Source organism: Chelonia mydas, chromosome 12, assembly GCF_015237465.2.
Source record: "Chelonia mydas isolate rCheMyd1 chromosome 12, rCheMyd1.pri.v2, whole genome shotgun sequence".
NCBI classification, from domain to species: domain Eukaryota; kingdom Metazoa; phylum Chordata; order Testudines; family Cheloniidae; genus Chelonia; species Chelonia mydas.
This window is the reverse complement of record NC_051252.2, coordinates 30,049,332-30,069,002: the sequence shown is the minus strand read 5'-3', so window position 1 is coordinate 30,069,002 and position 19,671 is coordinate 30,049,332. Positions and strand designations below refer to the sequence as shown.

The window sequence follows — 19,671 nt, the reverse complement described above, 5'->3', positions numbered from 1 at the left end:
TTCTCTCCAGTCTGGCTTCTATACTCCAGTGACACTGTTATCAAAGTATCTAATGACTTTATCCTGGCCAAATCTCAGGACTTTGACCCAATCCTCATTCTCCTTGATTTCTCAGCAGCTTTTAACAACACCACAGACTACTCCCTACTTCTTGAAATCCTGTCCTCCATTACCTTTTAGGGTTCAGTCTTCTCATGGCTCTCCTACATGTCTGATCAGTCCTTCAATGTCAATCCTTTGGTGGGTCGTCATCCTCAATTTAGCCTTTTTCCCTTGGTTTCCTCAACTCAATTCAAAATGCTGCTACTAAGATCATCTTCTTTACACATCACTCTGACAACGTCAATACTCACTTTGAGTCCTTCCAGTTCCTCCACCAGTCTCTGCTTCATCTCTGTATCAAACACAAGCCTCTTGTCTTACATTTTGATACTCTTCACAACTTAGCCCACTTCATTCCACCTATCTGATCAAGACAGGTGATAAGCCATGACTGTCTTCCCTATGTTCTCTATCCCTACTCTTTTATTCTCAATAACCTCTCTTGCACGTATCCCTTACCCTACGTCTAATCCCAATTAAAACAAAAAAGAAAACACACCAACAAAGCATGTAACTAACAAAGATGTACCAATTCTTCACCATATTCATTTGTTTGTATGTCACAACAACATTCCCTACTCTTCATCTGAAAGCCCTCCTGGGCAGAGGTTGTCCCCTATCTTAAGTGTTACAATAATATTGATAGTCATCTTGCTATGCTACACAATTTCAAGGAAGGGTGTTAATATTTATTGAGGGATAGGAGCTGTTTGGGGAAGACTGGAGGCCATCTTAAGGAAAAACTGTATCCTCACTTTCAAAGTATGGTCTGAAGATGATTACATTAAAATATCTTGATAGGTAGATCTGTTGGGGACCCTGTAAGTGGAAATGAGTAACTTTCACTTGGAATAAATGATAATAAAAGGAAAAAGATAATCAAGATAATCACAGGAATGTACTGATTTTATGCATAGTCAGAGAGAACCATGAAGAAGAGATGACAAAAGTGAAAAGAATAAATCTAACACTAGGAGATTCTGAATAACTGCATATACAATGGAACACTGTAAATGAAAGTAATACACCGAACAATTTTCTTGTAGATACAATAAAGGACTACTTATTTATGTAAAAACTAAAAAAACCCTAGGAGTTGTATAGTTTATGGGACTGGTACAGAGTCAGAGACCTTCGCCTCCAGGTTATTAGCTTGAATATGTCATTAATGGATAGTGACCTAAAGACATTGCAATCTAGCAGATGTATGTTGGCCTCTGTGAAATGAGTTGTAGTCTTAACCAAGTTCTTAATGGACAGGTTTCCACATCACAGAAATCGCTACCGTAACTGGTAACCCTCCTTGGCAGACTCAGCAAGCTAGCCAGGGCCTGACTGGGCATGGAGACCTTACCCTCTCACCTCTTGAGCTCAGAACTAAATTGCAGTGCTGGGAAGCTTACACTAAGCATCATAGATTTATAGATGTTAAAGCAAGAAGGGACCATTGTGATAATTTAATCTGACCTTCTACACAACACAGGCCATAGAATGACACCCAGTATGTCCTTTCCGTGTTGTACTTGTTCTTCAGATACAGAGGGGACTACAGTTTCCAGAGTTTCATTTTTTAAAATTTTTGGTTTTTTAGAAGAAAAAGCAGACTGAAAGGATATTTTGAACATTTTTTGGAGAGGTTAATGCAGGAAATATTGGAAGTGCACATTAAATGTCATGGTATAAATAGAGAGTTAAAACTGCCCAGCACAGTTGTCTTTTAAATATGCACTGGAAGTACTTTCCAGTCTCCTGAGCTCTGAATGCTTCCTGCATCTGAAATAATCACAGCCACACAGTCCCCGGGCACATCCACCCACGAGGACAAAAGTGTATTTGCTGTTTACATACTCTGTTCACCAGCCAGCACCTCATGTGAAAACACAGAGTTCAATGTACTTTTGAAGGAGTGTTTCATGTTATATGAGTGGTATAGTAGGCAATCTCCTTATTTTCGATTTGTTCATACGATTTGTTTTTTCTTACCCACCTATTATATTTTGACTTTTAGACTGGAACCTCTTTGGAGCAGAAACCATTACTTATGACATGGTTGTACAGCACCTGACACAATGAGGGCCCTCCTTTGGTGAGGCCTTTAGGTACTACCACACTATAAATGAAAGATGCTAAATAATAATGTAATGATAAAATAAAGACAGCAACAGAGAATCAGCCTGACCAGAATAAGTGTGCTGCCAAGAGGGATGATTTAAGAGGTCTATGTCTTTCCCCTTTCAGAGGCACTTGAACACACCTGCTTCTAGTTCAATGCTATACGAGACATACTGCATTTAGTTAGAAGGCCACTCACTAAACAGAATCACAAAATACCCAGCGACAAATGTGTAAAAACAGAGATCCATTTGCTAGAATATGGAAATTACGGCTTTAAGACACTGCCCACATTAGGGATTGGAGCGTGGAGCAGAAGGAATGTAAGCCTGTGGTAGTTCCTGGAAGTATTGTGTCTAGACAAGCACAATGCCTGTGGGACCTCTGGAGAACTGTACAGCAGTGACTTTTGCAACACTCTTCTATAGGATGCATTATGGCTTCCCCAAATCCCTCCACTAAACAGCGCTATTGCTGCCCCTGCCCTACCCCTATGGGGTTTCTACCTCATCTGTGAATGGAGTCTCCCTCATTTATGTGCCGAGAATACAACGGCCTAGATTGTATCTCATTCCTGTGCAGGAGAGGGAGGAGAAGTCTTTGCACTCTCTTTCCAACCTCGTGTACCTGCACAGGAACAGGCACAATCTAGCCCACAGAAACAAAGTGAGCCAAAATGCACAAAGTATAATCATCCATATAAATCATTTAAAATTGTTAATAGTGTCTCTCTACAGTATTTTATCACATGCTGCCTGCTATTCCCTGAAAGCTCTTTGAAGGATTAAAGAAGAACATATGCTTTGAACACCCACTGTGTTCTGCTGCAAATCAAAAACTAACTTCTAAGCTTGAGTTTGATTAAACTTTCCACTTAAATTAAGCTGCTCTGGAAGTAGTAAACAGCAAAAACACTGCCTTGATGTCAGTTAGTTTCATATTAGTAATATGACAGGCCTCCTATTGTTTTAGAACTGAAGAGCATGTGTCTTAATGCAAGCTTTTGTGTGAGAAATAATTTCTTGATACAACAGTAATAATCTCCTGGCCTGCAGGAAATTGACAGCAGTCTATTATGAATTAACGAGCATTTCAGCAAAAATACCAACTGTTCTTGGTATTAGTAATATGAACAGAGGAGGATGGGTCTTGTCATATTGGTTTAGACCAGTGGTCTAGCTCAGTGTTTCTCAACCTTTTTGATAACCGGGACCGGCTTATTGCCTTTCTAAACTGTGTCAGGGAAATCTCAGGGACCGGCACCAATCCATGGATCGATTGTTGAGAAACACTGACTAAACCACTATCCTGTCTCTGAATGTGGCCAGCACCAGGTACTTCAGAGGAATTATAAGGAATCTTTAATTAACTGTATAATGTGCATTTGTTTTATGCCTCGAAGCATGATGATTTAAATCCTTTCTAGGACTTAGGGGGGAGGGATAGCTCAGTGGTTTGAGCATTAGCCTGCTAAACCCAGGATTGTGAGTTCAATCCTTGAGGGGGCTATTTAGGGATCTGGGGCAAAAATTGGGGATTAGTCCTGCTTTGAGCAGGGGGTTGGACTAGATGACCTCCTGAGGTCCCTTCCAACCCTGATATTCTATGAATGCATGGTGGTTTTTTTTCAATATTTACTATTTTACTCTGGATATGCTTGCCTAATCCCTTTATGAATCCTACTAAATTCTTTAATTATATCATGTGGCAATGAGTTCCACAGGCTAACTGTACACTTTGTGAAAGTTCTTCCTTTTAGAAGTTTTGAATTTGTCACCTTCCAATTCCTGGTATTATGAGACTTCCCTGATTCCTAATCTGTATACCATTCACTATTTTGAAAAACCTCATAATGTTCAATCTTATACATTTCTAGGGTAAGCAATCCCAGTATTTTTCACTCTCTCTCCATGTGAGAATTTTTCCATGCTCCTAATTATTTTTATCAGCTTGGTATATATGGTTTTTCTTGCATTGTAGGGCTGTTGTTCTTAAGTGCTGGCAAGAATTTATGACTGTTTACAAATGGCACTTGCAACATATTGCAAATATGGTTCAGAACAATGGATGAAATGGCTTCAGAGGAAGAGACAAATGAGGAACATTTTCTTGTCCTCACATAGTTTGATTTGCTTTGTTTCCACCTTCTTAATAGATATTCCCACTGATTTTCTTCAGTGATCTTATGGTTAGCACTACTTAAAACTAATATTGGCACTTGTAATTAATCTGCTCATGTTGGAAAATTGAACTAATTATATATTGTGAAAAGTTCCTCCTCTGCCTTGGTGGGTCCTGTGCTTATTGGCAGATTTGCTTGCCTCAGAGATTCACGGCAGCCCTCAGTTTGGCCACTTTTGCTAGTGGCTCAAACTTGCCGTTCACTCAGCTAACCGCATCACTAGCCATCATGGGAAAAAGGAAGGAGAACAATCCCCGCAGTCTCTGCTGATCCACCATGTGGCTCGGGGAACAGCCCAGAGACCTTCCCCTCTGGTGGAACCCACAGTCCAGGTCAACTCCTCCTGTGTCTGATCAGGAGTTGGGACGTTAGGGGGGAACCCGGGCCTGCCCTCTACTCCGGGTTCCAGCCCAGGGCCCTGTGGAATGCAGCTGTCTAGAGTGCCTCCTGGAACAGCTGCGCAACAGCTACAACTCCCTGGGCTACTTCCCCATGGCCTCCTCCCAACACCTTCTTTATCCTCACCACAGGATCTTCCTCCTGGTGTCTGATAATGCTTGTACTCCTCAGTCCTCCAGCAGTAAGCCTTCTCACTCTCAGTTCCTAGTGCCTCTTCCTCCCAGCTCCTCGCACGCACCCCACCAACTGAAGTGAGGTCCTTTTTAAACTCAGATGCCCTGATTAGCCAGCCTGCCCTAATTGATTCTAGCAGCTTCTTAATTGGCTCCAGGTATCCTAATTAGCCTGCCTGCCTGAATTTGTTCCAACAAGTTCCTTCTTGTTCTGGAACTGCCTCTGTTACTTTACCCAGGGAAAATGGACCTGCTTAATCTGGGACTAATATATCTGCCTTCTAACACTCTCCTGTAAGAGTGAGGAGGTTGGCCGATGGAGTCTCCTGCGACTGTGGGACCTATTTCCGGGGGAAAAAAAAACAAAAACAAAAAAAACCAAACATTCTCCTGTAGCCATCTTGCCTGACCCTGTCACTATATTTAAAAAAAAAAAAAGCTTATATTTCATTGTTCTGTGGGTGAGATTTTCAAAAATATACAGTGTTGGCTTCACTCCACTGGGAGTTTTTCCATTGACTTCAATGGGCACATAGCTTTTGAAAGCCTCACCCTTTATGTATAATGCTAGTTGACAATAGGTAAAAGGGAAAAAATGCATCTAGACCAGAATGTGGGGTTTTTATGACAGTAGGATGAAGAATTATGTCTCACTGTTCTCAAAGTCAGAGTTCAAGTCACTGGTGGAGTTTAGGAAGGCAGGGTCATGAAGGAGGTCAAAGAATACCTCAAGATTTTTCATCTTCTATTAACAGTCTGACAAGTCTCAACCTTTTTGCAGAAATGAAGGTAAAAATTATGTGTAAGTTATTTATGGCAAACTGTTTTGTTACACTATATGTATTCCAAAGTGCTTTTAATACCAAAACTTCCAATTATTCACCAATGTACTTTACTAATAAAGATACTTTGAAGATCTTGGCAATATTTTAATCGAGAACAGCATGATGATTTCCTGGACACCAGACTTTATGGCATTTATATTCATCACATATTTTATGGTGAAAAACGTTGTCTTTAGTTTTTATTCAACTGCCTCTTTAAAATTGTATGAACAAATCAAAAATAAGGAGATTGCCTACTATACCACTCATATAACACGAAACACTCCTTCAAAAGTACATTGAACTCTGTGTTTTCACATGAGGTGCTGGCTGGTGAACAGAGTATGTAAACAGCCGGTGTTGATATCTCACTCCTAAAGGGAGTGAAACCTAGGATGTGACCAACATACATGAGTAATATTCTGCAAGCAGTAAGTCATGTTTCCTATTTCCTTTCCCAATGGGACAGGGAAATACACATTCTTCTACAGTCTTTTCACTTTTACCGTTACCCCACTTATTTGGCAACACACTGCTTTGGCTCATTCTCAAGAGCAGCTATTTAGACAGAAGGGAAGAAATAGTAATACAGAAAAAATATGACCAAACAACTTTTCAAGTGTACCTCATAGGTACTATTCCAAATGAAATGAGCAGAAATAAATACTTCCACCAATACAGAATCTTATAATATATTTTAGTTTTTTGTTCTTGTAGTTTAAAGCCTACAAATAAAGAAAACTCTCTAAATTAGAGCTCTAAAAATCAGATGTTAGTATAAAAACAGGATTAATTTAGCCCCTTAACAATCCAATTTATGACTATATGAAAAATTCCATCTAGATGTCAAATATAAGGAAACACGAAGTCTTTGGAGACACATAATGATAAACTGCAGATTGAGCAATAAGCTCAGTGAACAGAATGAACAGTTCAAGAGTTCAGAACATGTTCATTTGAAAGGTGTTCAGTTAAAGAGAAGGGCATGGTATAGACAAAGGCACAGAAAGGTCATCATTACAGTCATTTCATCTTCATTACAATGGTGCAGTCATAGCACTGGTGCACATACCAAGCCTACACTTGCATGTCGCTCCACTGTTTGGAGGGAGGGAGGGTTTTTTTTTAAATATATAAATGAATGTGGACAGAAGTGTTCAGATGTTGCAGAGTTTGCGCTTCTGCTCTTGGTCTAGGGAAATATAATGTGAACTATTCCTAGTTTTTCAATGAGTAACATTAATTTAAAAAAACTCTGCGATCTATTCTCTTCAAAAACTTAACAAATGTACCAAAATGGGCAACTCTCTCTTTCCCCAAAAGTAGCTGCCTAAAGCTGCCTGTCTTTAAAACAAAGTCAAAGTGAAGTTGATTCTACCTGGTAGACTGTTGGCTTGAACTCACATATTTTGTGAGTCACCATCTCAAGTGCAAACTTCTCTCAAGAATCCTGAGAAATAAAGGGGAGAATGCATTAATGTAGTGAGACTTGTTCTCTGAAATGATGCATGCCTTACCCAGCTGAAACTTCAGGGGGGAAATTTGGTAGGCTAAATGCAACAACCCAAACTGGAAATTGGCTAGAACACTCTAGCCAGTAACCCCATTTTTTGCAAACAGGCAATGGGATCTCAAATGATCATAAGTAGTCTAGATCTGGGTTTTAGATCGCATCACCTCCAGCAGCATATAGCAGCATTATGCTAAAGCATTGGTTCAGTACTGACTGAGAAAGAATTCTACCTACTGAATCAGCAACAGACACTACTCATAACATCTTGGTGTTCCTGGGAGAGCTCCAGACCAAGTACTGACCAAGCCAGCCATGCTTAGCTTATGAGCTCTGATACAATCATAGCCTTCGATAATACAGCTGAAGGCTAGGGATTAGAACTTTAGAACTTTTTTTTTTTTGCTCTGGTATTTGCACAATAGTCTTCATTAATAATTAACAACCACTGAGAGCACTAACTACCTGAGTCTCTGATTCCTAACACTCTAGAATGCAAACAAACAGAAAAGATAAGGGTGGGTTTCTACAAGCCTATTAAAGTTATTTAAAAAAATCATAGTATGTCTTTAATATAAATTGAACTATACCTTTCTTCTCACAGCAGTCCAATATCAATTAGCACAAACATGTATGCATATATATAGATGGATAGATATTTACTATATTCACATAGGGACAGATTTTGATACGCTTATTCCTGACAAAATTCAAAGAGCAGTTCCATTCAAGTCAACGAGCCTGTGCACAGACTTAGGAGTATAAGGATATCATGACTTGGCCCCTAGTAATAGGAGAGATAGCATTAAGGGGCACTTCTTGAGATGCACAGAGCACCGTCTGATTGCCCACAACTCTCTCGAATTTCCACAGGAGTTACAGGTGATCAGCACTTCTCAGAATCTAGCTCCAAACTGGTGCAAATAAATCACAACTAGCATTCAAACAATATTAAAAAAACGTAGTCTTCATTCCAAGTCCACTAGAACTTTAGAGAAAAAAAAATTGACACCCTTCAGAAAGTTTGTAGGAGTCTTGAAATAGTGCTTTCCATGGAAAGTAGAATTCCATCTGGCAAAAAATATATAACGCATACATGGTGAACAACGTAAATATTTGTGTAATACATCCCTAAAAGGGGGTAGAATGTATTAGAAGAGTTACATGAAAAAGGAAGAAGCACCTGTAATATACTTCTACTCCATAAAACACTAAACTGAATGGATTCCTGAGAGCCACTGATGCCATCCAGTCCAAAGCCCCAACACATACCACAACCGTTGCCCAAGAGGTGTGAGAGTGAACCACAACTAATCAGTCCTGTGCCATAAAAATTAGAAATATCATTCCTTTCCAGTCAATAATACTTGCTAATTATCCATATATTGATAATGACAAAGAGAAAAGGTAACAAACAACAGAAGAAGAAACAAAAGGTTCTATCTGTAAGCAGCACAACTGTTAAACCCATGAGCCACCTTGTGTCTAACTCTTCACTGGACCATTCACAGATCACTGCAGAAAGTGATCAAATTATTATATTTTTAAATATATAAACCAAACTAAAATAAATATTTAGAATTATGAAGGCTGTGGCATACTGGAGGAAAAACAGAACCGGCCATGAAATCTGAGACTGCTTCCTCTGTGTGTAATGTAATTACACTTAGACTAATGAAATTAACTGCAGTCTCACCATAAGATCAGGCAATCTGCAGCACATACTTCTGAAAGATGTGCTAACGCAACACCTCATTACCCATTTTTATTTGAAACAGGCCCAAACTTAAACTGCAGATCCAAACATAACCTCCTTCCTCTCTGATCTTTGAGAAAGGCTGAATTTGGCAGTTGAGGCCCACCTCTAATTATTATAAGAAAAGGGAGAACTGCCTAGCTCAATGAAGAGACAAGTCTGAAGGAGTTGATGGGAAAAGAAAGGATAAATAAGTCTGTTCGGCACTCTGAGTATCTCCTATCAGCGGCAAATAAACATAGCTAGATCAGTGAAGGGAAGCAGTAATAGAGCAAAGCAATATAAAAGGATGGCTGAGCACTCAAGGCCTTCATTCAGACCAATTAGGTGTTCACAGATCTACCTCAACCTCTTAGGGTCAGGAGAGTCATTAAGATAGAAGGTCAGGAGAGTCATTAAGATAGAAGGCTCAAATATGCCTTGTGAGGCTAAGCTATGCTTGTAAGGAAGAGGACAGCTCAGAATCTCTGCGCAGAAAGCTGGAAAAGGCACTCTGTGGTGGGGAAAACGAGCCGGGGTGTACCCACTGCTGCACCTAGTACAAAGGTGTAATCAGCACTCCCCACAGCGCTACTGCCCAACATCCCGGTGGAGTTAAAATGAGGCTGCTCATGCCCTCAGCAGTGCTGGCTGTGCTCCCCTGGTTAGTCCAAATGCTTGGACTAGATGTTGCTCGCACCCTTTGTAGATACATTAGGTGTAGGGGCTCAGAGTGTTGGGGGGAGGGGGAAGGCTCCCTGTGGCCTCTCATCAGTCTAGTGCACCTATGCAGTGGGAGGTATAATTGAGCCCAGAGAGAGGAATGGAAAATTAAGGTTTTGCACTTGCATAAACACGTCATCTGTCATATTATCATAATTAGGGGAAGGGGAGATGTCATTTCTAGTTTCCATTACTACAGGAATAACAGTTTCTAGTTCCTGCCAGCCTATGCCACAGTGCATTCATTCCAACAAAAGAATGCATATCAATATTGTAGCCTGCATTTACCTGCATTGGAGAGTAATAATTTATTGGTACATCTGAATATGTTTTCCATTAGGCTAAATGTTCAGATAAAACAACTCCAAGCATGTTTAGTTTAAGAGATTTAAATTTCAATATTTTAAAATAAATATAAAATAAAAATAGCATTTTATGAAAAAACAGATAGGAACATTGATAAATATTCATTAGAAAGACTCCGTTGATTAGTACCCATGTTTCCTGCTTCAAACCTTGCCTCGGGAGAAGGCTTGCTGTGTTGAGGTCACACATGTAATTCAGAACATGTCCGGCTACCAGCTTCGAAGGAGCAAAGTGGCATGACAATTAGCTTGATGTGATTGTTTTTGAAACTGGAATAAAATATATGGCCTATTAATATTTCAAACATGTTGTGAGGAAACGAAGAATAAACCCTCTGTTTTTTTGTCCACGTTGATATCCAAAGCTTTCTCTGTGTTAAAACCCAAAGGAATCAGATCAACTCACAAGCAAGACTGTATCACTTATCACATTAAACGAACCTGTTTCAGTTTTGAATCTAGTAGCAAAACTAGCTCCTGCCTATTATATATTACATAGTTAATGGAAGATTTTACTTTGATATAAAGATCACCAATGTCACTTGGGTTTAAGATGCTAATTACAGAGGCTTAATGCTAAAGAAATAATAATATAATAAAATAAAATAATAATAATAATAAATTCTGGTGAATTAGATCCTCTAATTCATGAAGTTCATTTTAGCATTAAAGATGGCATGAAGATACAAAGTAGCAATGTACACACCAATTCTACTTTTAGGAGTAAATACCATACAGGAATAACAATTCTTAGTCTCTATATAACACTTCATATACAAGACATTTTACATACATTATCTAATTAGATAGTAAATCCATTATCTTGTATTTCCTGTTCAACACTTCTATAAAATCTTGTAGTTTTTTAAAAGTCTACAGTAAGTAGCTTCAGGTCTAATGAGGCCTTTATTCAGGCAAAACTACTAGGGAAGAGTCACAGACTACAGAATTTGGGCCTCAGTGTCCTCATTTGTTTTGGGGACAATACAAAACCACCGAGGTCTAAAATCTAATTTTTAAAAGTGGTATCTGGTAAGGTTAAATGTTCAGTCCTCAGTCCCAGTACTGAATATGGAATGGAAAACCATGAATTTAGGGGTTTCCCTGAATATTAAAAAGACAATCATTAATACATGACTTAGAGGAACACAGCCCTAAAATTATGGTGTCAACATCCTGGCTTTGTTGCTAAGGTTTTCCATAAGAATATCCCCTACAATAAAAGCAATAAAATTCTTCCATTCAATGTGAACAAAATTTAGACCCTAAGTGATTTTTCTTGAAGGTTCCCTTCATCCTTATAGCTCTTCTCGTTTTGTTCCATACAATTTATCTTATGGTTTCTCACCCTGCTTGCTATTTTGCTCTAGTATATGACTCTTCTACCCCCTTTTTATCCATTCACTCAGCCCAGCAACACTCAACTTCCTCCAAACCAGTGGTGGTGTCACAGTCTCGCAACTCTGCTGCTAGTGTCAGATGCATGACCTCATTCTTCTGTATAATTTTTAAAAAATAGAATCATAATTATACATTTTGCTGCCACTACACCAACTGGGGGTATGCAGAGGTCTTCCAAGGCATACTCAATGCATCTAGCTATTGGCCTAGTTTTACAACAGGCTACATAAAAAGCACTAGTGATGTCAGTACAAACTAAAATTTCATACAATGACTTGTTTATACTGCTCTATATACTATACACTAAAATGTAAGTACAATATTTATATTCCAATTGATTTATCTTATAATTATATGGTAAAAATGGGATAGTAAGCAATTGTTCAGTAATAGTGTGTCTGTGTATTTTTATGTCTGTTTTTGTAAGCGAGTAGTTTTTAAGTGAGGTGAAACTTGGGGGTACGCAAGACAAATCAGACTCCTCAAAGGGGTTCCATAGTCTGGAAAGGTTGGGAGCCACTGATGTAAAGCATTCTAGCCATTTCCCTGTGTCTCACCAACCCCTACCCCTGCTTAAAATACATCTCAAAACCCATTGGCCCTACTCTGCCTGTGATCTGACAATCATTGACCAGTTTCCCATAACAGTGATCTCTTATGAACCCTTCACATTTCTTCTGACAAACACCAAGATGCATAATGTTAATCCATATATCCTAGTATCCTCACATACACACTGATTAGGAGGTCCAAGAGCATATAACCCTGTGGTACTGCAAATTAAAGAGCCCTCCGGACAGATGTGCAATTGGATAGTATACCCCCTCTTGGAAGTCTCATAATGGAAACAAAGGAGCCCAGACTCACAACTGACCCAATCAACTCCTCTCTGGATCCATAGTATGTTGTTAGCCTTTCTTGGTCAATGGTACCAAAGGCTACTCCCAGTTCTAAAAGAATTTAACATGGGCACTTATCTTTCTCCATTACCAGAGTAGAACATTGACCAATGCAATGTTATTATACAGCTATGTGAGCCTGTGGTATAACAGAGCCCTTTGCATATGTCTACACTGCATCTGGGAGGGAGCCTCCCAGTCCAGGTAGTCAGACTCATGCTAGCGGGGTTTCAGGTAGCATCCTAAAAATAGGACTGTGGACATTCTGACTAATTCTGGAGCTCAGGCTCTCAAGCCTAGAGGGTCAGGTGGGCATGAGAGCTGGAGCTTCTGCTGGAGCCAGAACACCCAGATTGCTATTTATAGAGTGCTTGCTTGAATCTGTCTACCTGGGCTAGGAGACTTGCTCTCAGCTGCAGTATAGACATATCTTTAAGACAACATTTTCTATCCACATTGTAGTAGGTAGCCCAGGAAAGTCTATTAAAGTGAAATGAAACTTTCAAACAGATGTGCTTTGCACATCAGCCAATCATTATGTTTCTTGACAGAATTATCCACCCAGAAGAGTAGTTAGTAAATGTGTGAATTTCTATTCCAGAATTTTCCTATTCTAACTACTGATGTTATCAAGAAAGAGCTGAAAGAAGCCTTTGAACAACCTGTGTATTAAGCACTCCTCAATTTTTACTGTCTATAGTATGTAGTTTTCATTGAATCATTCTAAACTTTCTTGGAAGACTTAAAGCAAGTACTTTTGTTAAAACAAACACACACCTATTTGAGCAAGATGTACTTTTTTAACTACTGTTTTTGGCAAGCTATTGTTTAAGAAAGATGATTGCTGTTTATTTTCTGCTGATGCTGTTACTGGATTTTCACTATAGACAATATTTTCTTCTGAATTTTTTCACTTTATTATCCTAAGTCTCGTCTAAGCTCTTCTTTTATAACCTCTACATACCCCTTTACCAAAGCTAGCAGGGGCATCTCATCTGCTCAATTACTTATTAGTGTTGCTAAAGAATACCATTTCCTCTCGTGGCTGATAAAATATTAATCAACAACAGGAACAGAATGATTTCCCAGTGTGGATGTCTTCTAATGGTAATACATGGAGTCTAAGAGAGATCTGGAGGTCATGTAATAGCTTTTGAAGGAAGGGAGGGGCTCACAGATAGAAATGACATTGTACACAGAATAGCGAGATTGTATTCAAAGAGCACTGGATAGATTAATTATTGCTGTTCTGTAGAAAAGAATCACAAATGTCATTACAGGAATGTGTGCAAACATTTACTGAGGGAAACAGGATATGATTGAGAAAATCATGCGAGACTTTATGTTAATTTATTTTTAAACACTTATTGGGACTAAAGAATTTTAAGCTGTAACTTGCCAATTGAATTTTAAGCTGTAACTTGCCAAACTGGACAGTCCCTACGTAAAAGGATAAATGGACACAAATCAGACATTAGGAATGGCAATATACAAAAACCTGTAGGAGAACACTTCAACCTCCCTGGACACACAATAGCAGATTTAAAGGTAGCCATCCTGCAGCAAAAAAACTTCAGGACCAGACTTCAAAGAGAAACTGCTGAGTTTCAGTTCATTTGAAAATTTGACACCATCAGCTCAGGATTAAACAAAGACTGTGACTGGCTAGCCAACTACAAAAGCAGTTTCTCCTCCCTTGGTGATCACACCTCAACTGCTAGAAGAGGGCCTCATCCTCCCTGATTGAACTAACCTCATTATCCCTAGCTTGATTCTTGCTTGCATATTTATACCTGCCTCTGGAAACTTCCACTACCTGCATCCGACAAAGTGGGTATTCACCCACGAAAGCTTATGCTCCAATACGTCTGTTAGTCTATAAGGGGCCACAGGACTCTTTGCCGCTTTTGTCAATTGAGTACGTCAGGGTAATATAGGAGGCAGGTTTTCAAAAATGCTACAGAAGTTTTTGAAAGTTGACTCATAAGCCTGTAATTTTAATAACAGGTTTCAGAGTAACAGCCGTGTTAGTCTGTATTCGTAAAAAGAAAAGGAGTACTTGTGGCACCTTAGAGACTAACCAGTTTATTTGAGCATGAGCTTTCGTGAGCTACAGCTCACTTCATCGGATGCATAGCTATGCATGCATCCGATGAAGTGAGCTGTAGCTCACGAAAGCTCATGCTCAAATAAACTGGTTAGTCTCTAAGGTGCCACAAGTACTCCTTTAATTTTAATAAGTTATCAAAGCGCTTTACTGCCTCACCACAGCTCTATCTCATGGTATTTTCATCCCCACTTTTTGGTGTGGGAAAGATAAAAAACAGTGAGGAAACTGAAAAAGAAAAAGGCTGCAGCAGAGCTAGAAACTGAACACTGATTTCCTGATTTACAGCCCCGTGCTCTAACTGCCACCATCCTTCCTCCCCACGTTTATGTGACCTCACAAGCACAAGTTAAAGAGCATACATAGTACTCTAAATAATAGATAGATAATTAATCTAAAAATTTACAAGGAATAATGAACTAATCATATGTTACTAGACGGCATAAGCATAGTAAATTTTCAGCCTTTGGGCTCTGGTTCAGGAGTCAGACTGAAAATAGCCACACAGAGGAACTTAGCAAAAATATCAAATCAGATTTTTAAACGTGACTTTTAAAAAAAAAATTCAGACAGAACTACTGGAACAATAAGAAAGAAGTAGCTAAAGCTACTAGAAGTCTGCTCTTCCCCGAGGAAACAATTTAAGTCTGGTTTGGTTTTGGACATACTATTACTCTACTGGGATGATATTTTAATACATAGACTGTAAGCCCAGAAGGGACTGTCCATCAGGATCATCTCATCTGACCTCCTGCATAACAGAGCCCATAGACTTCCACCTAGTGATTCCTGCATCCAGGCCAATTCTGGTTGAGTTAGAGCAGATGTTCACTCTTAACGTAAAGATTTCAAGTGTTGGAGAGTCTATCACAACCCTTGGTAAGCAGTTCCAATGGTTAATTACCCTCACTATTAAAACCAGGGATCTTATTTCTATTCTTAATCTGTCCAGATTCCAGCCATTGAATCTTCGGATGCAAAAGAGCCCTCTGCTATCAGAAATGTTCTCCCCATGTAGGCACTTACAGATCATGCATGATGTGCTACAAAGGCAGACAGCCTCTGTCTGTCAATGACAGCATGCTCACACACGTGTTCCTCACCAGACTCTTGCCTCTCTGCTTCAGTCCTCCCTCCTGCTGCCTGACAATGCTGTTCCTTGCTTCCTAAGCTCTGCACTCCAAGAGGTTATCCATTCCCATTGAAGCTCTGAAGTTCCACCTGCTGCTTTCCTTATTTAATTCCCCCCCACTCTCCCTGGAAATTTCCAGTGTGGATGGGGCTGAGATCCCCTTGGATTTTTACAAAATGTCATATGATTTTCAATGGCCCCAAGAAGAGCATCAAAACATCAATATGTAGTTAGGCTACACAGCATTTCTGTGGAAGTGCAAAAGCTGCAAAAGGCTACAGTAGACCAGGGTTACATGCCCCTTTGATCAATTTAGCAGTCACTCAGATGTTCCACACAACTGTTATATCAGCCAGTTTCATGTAAGCTTTCTGATGAGACCCAAAATAGATGAGAACTTTGTTATTAAGTCTGTTTCCACCCATCAAGAACACCAGTATGCATCTGCTGCAAAAGCGGTGCACAGGCTAGGCTACCCAAGCTATGTTGAGTCACTCTAGCATGTAGAGCGAAGACAGTGCAGCATGGGCTACAGCACAGATCATCAATTATTTTTAGTCAAGGTCCAAATTTCTTGGTCAAGGTATAGTCAAGGTCCAGACTCCAGAGAAAATAATAGTAATAAAAAACAACAATGATAAGTACATAAAAATATTTCGGGGTCCATTCAAAAGCATCTGGTGGTCCGGATTTGGCCCGTAGACCACCGGTGCAGGCTAGCCAAGGCACAGCTTCAGTAGAGACCCTTGACTCACTGGAGCAACCAGCAGAATTGTGCTATGTATCCACAGATGCTATTTTTGGATTCTCCAATTCTGGGTTTCACTGGTGAAGCTCAGGAAAGACTGCTGATTAAATTGAAATATTAGAAATTGTGCTGTTCAGTGGCATGTGTGTGATAAGGCACCTTCATATTCATAATTCAAGAACACCAAATTCCACTATATTACAGCCACTGATCAAATATGGTGACAGCTCTTTGGGTTTGACAAGAAATGCTGCACATGACCCACCATGTTGGGGCAGTGAAGAACAAAGGAAAACAGTGGCTTGCACAACTAAAACTTCAAGCCCTAGGTCACCCAACAGGGCTAATTGCAGAGTTGGGAATAGAACTCTGGTCTCCCGAGTCCCAGTCAAATGCCCAATCCATTTCTCTGCTATTTGAAATAAGATGTGATAATTCATGAGTTAAAGAAAAGATTGAGTTACATCTGATTTTTAGCATAAATGAAATTGTGTTTATATAGTAATAGAAAACATTTCAAATATATATTGTATACATTCAACAGACTCATTTTATTTACATTTATTCTTTAAAATATTTTGGTATTGAAATGGATTCCCCACCCCCAAAAAACGTAAGGAATGATCTCCTTGAATGAAATCACAAAGATGCCTTTGTGTGATTTTAGGATACAATGTTGCTACATCCAGGTTACCTCCTGCAAGGATGCTGAGCATTGTCAGATCCCATTGAGACCTGTAGGACTGGATAGTACTCAGTATATCTTACAGTTCTGGCTCGTAATGAGAAGAAAAATGTGGGTGGTGAGTTATTTTTGATAAGTAGTAATAGGATGAGAAAAAAGTAATATACCAGAAGTTGATACATTACTTGACATGTCAATTTTTGGAGAGTCGCTATATTGAATTTGTACCTACAGCAAACACAATACACAAGATTCTAATATACTGCAATGTTTGCTACATATTTTCAAGCTGATTGTATTGACTTTGTAAACAAGGATTATATGAAAAAATAAAGACTTCTGTACCATATAATATTTACAAAGTGAACAAATCAACCTTAGCTGGAAATAAAAACACAATATCACCAGTGTCACAAAAGGAGGAAATAAACTGACCATCTGAAATAAGATCAGTTACTTAAGTATAGAACTGGGTCACCTAAGAGACACGCTCTCCCTCGTTCCAGTGCAATTGCTGACTTATTTTATTTTAAATATTGGGAGAGTTGCCAAGAGCTTGGGATGGGCAATCCTAGTATGTGTATTTAAAAAAAAATCAAAATAAAATAAAGTGAATCCTCATGTCACTATTGTGCAGTTCTCAATTTCCCACAGATCAGTTCAGCCAGTGGGTAAAATAGGAAACAGCCCTAAACTTACAGCTCTAAAGCCCCAAAGAGACAATTTCTGGCATTATTTAGATGGAAAGCTGTGTTAAGAAAATGCTGTTTAAATTACGCTTAACAGCATAATTTCACCTGAATTTTGGTCTCTGAAACAGAATAGTCAGTTGATATTATACGCAGAATAAGTAGTAACCTATAGTTAAGGTTGCCAGACACTTTCAGTTATAAGACCCTGTTTTCAGTTGCTTAATACTTTGCCAATTTTTAAATGGTTTGGGCTGAAGTGTTCCAGGCCAGATATCTTAAGGCTGATTTTTTTTTTTTTTTTTTTTTTTAAGTTTCAGCAAAAAATGGAACAACCATTTCTAAGATGATGTGCAGGGAAAATATGTTGTTTTGTCTATGTTAAAAATATATTCATACAATTGTTTAATTGAGTATCTCTAGTGCCTCTGTGTTTTAGAGCAAAGGCTTGAAATTTGGCCAGGGGATCACATTGGTGTCAGCGATGTACCTCCTTTATCCCCATGAAATTCTGTCTAAATTTCGCAAAGTTATAAGCCATGAAAAAAAACCAAAACCTGCACATGTTCAGTGGAGACTTGTTAGAGTTTGGCAGCTAAATTCTGTGACAATTCCATCCATACTGAGCATGCTCCAACCCAGGACTGCAGGGACTGAAGAGGTTTCTCCCCAACAATTGCTGCTCCCAGCTGATTCAGGCCACTGTCATACCAAGTACCAGGCATCAGAACTGAGAGCAGGGAGGGAGACTGAAACAAATGAAGCAGGTACCCTATACACATCAGGTCCATACCCTATACAAAACCTGATTCATTCATTGAGCACCATTCACCCTGTGACCTGAATGAGGTGTGGTACTGTGGAAAAATATTCAGATTATGTAATTAAAGACTGTATCATTATGAAAAAAAGGTGGTGAATTAATGCTATATGGGAAATCTTAATGTTGGCACCTCCTAGTTTGTGAGTGCTTGACTTTGCAACATAAGTCCTTTTTGGTGCGGTTGTTTGCATGTAATTGGCTGCCCACATGTCCTCTTGTGGTCAAGGTGCCTCTGCTCTGCTCTGCCCTGCCCTGTATTCTCCCTCTTCCAGGCCCTTTTACAGAGACTACACACACATGCTTGTCCAATTACCTCCCTTATAGGGGTATGAGTTTATTCAGATGGTAACTCAAAAGTAAAAAGCAGAGTGCCAAGGCATGGCTCTTCCCTCAGAGCCTGGGTGAGCAAAAGGGTTCCTTCATCTAGTCTTTTTCCTGAGTTCTTCGGGGTGACCCACCTCAGGTTCAGCTTTCAGCTGTCCTGCTCAGAACTGACTCCCCTGTAGACTTCCAGAGTCAGCTCTCTCAAATGATTGCTTCAGCTCTTTTCAAGGAACTAACAGCTTTTGGTTACCTCCCTGCGCCAGGTGTCTCTATTTAGCTCATTTAGCAAGCCTGCTCCAGGCAGCTCCCTCACTCCCTCTGCTCTCTCACAGTAATATAACAATATACCGTGGATAGGGAAAGAGTGAAATGTTGTGTAAGTCCAAATGGGAGTGATCAAGCCTGGACCTCTTCCATACGGAGAAAAATAAAAGCAGCCAGGAGAAGACTTCACAGTCACTTGCCATCATCACTCACTCAACTCTGATGCTCCAATTCTGAGGATAAAATCCTACCCCCAATTAAGTCAAAGGCAAAATTCCCATTGACTTTAGTGGAGCCAAGACTTCACCCTCAACCTATTTCCCCACCTGCCATGTGTGTGTTACTCTTGGCTGTTGATCCCTCTTCATCCTGCCTTTCTCCGACCAGTGGAATACTACAGCTGTCCAATTTTCTTCTCCCTGCCCATATGCTACTACTTACCCCCTTCCCTTCCTCTTCTCATTTACTCCGTTC

General features: G+C 39.6%; 1 protein-coding gene across 12 annotated transcripts in view; it reads right to left on the bottom strand.

Moving 5' to 3' along the window:
• The window catches only part of WWOX (WW domain containing oxidoreductase), a 675,021-nt gene that overhangs the window by 420,334 nt on the left and 235,016 nt on the right, over positions 1-19,671 (bottom strand). The window contains exon 9 of one of the 12 annotated variants that reach the window (XM_037877523.2): positions 6,471-7,242. The exons of the other annotated variants lie outside the window; for them this stretch is intronic. Coding sequence (XP_037733451.1) covers positions 7,234-7,242 — 9 coding nt within the window. The 3' untranslated portion in view covers positions 6,471-7,233. Of the gene's footprint in view, positions 1-6,470; positions 7,243-19,671 lie in introns of those variants that run through there. 12 annotated transcript variants of the gene reach the window in all.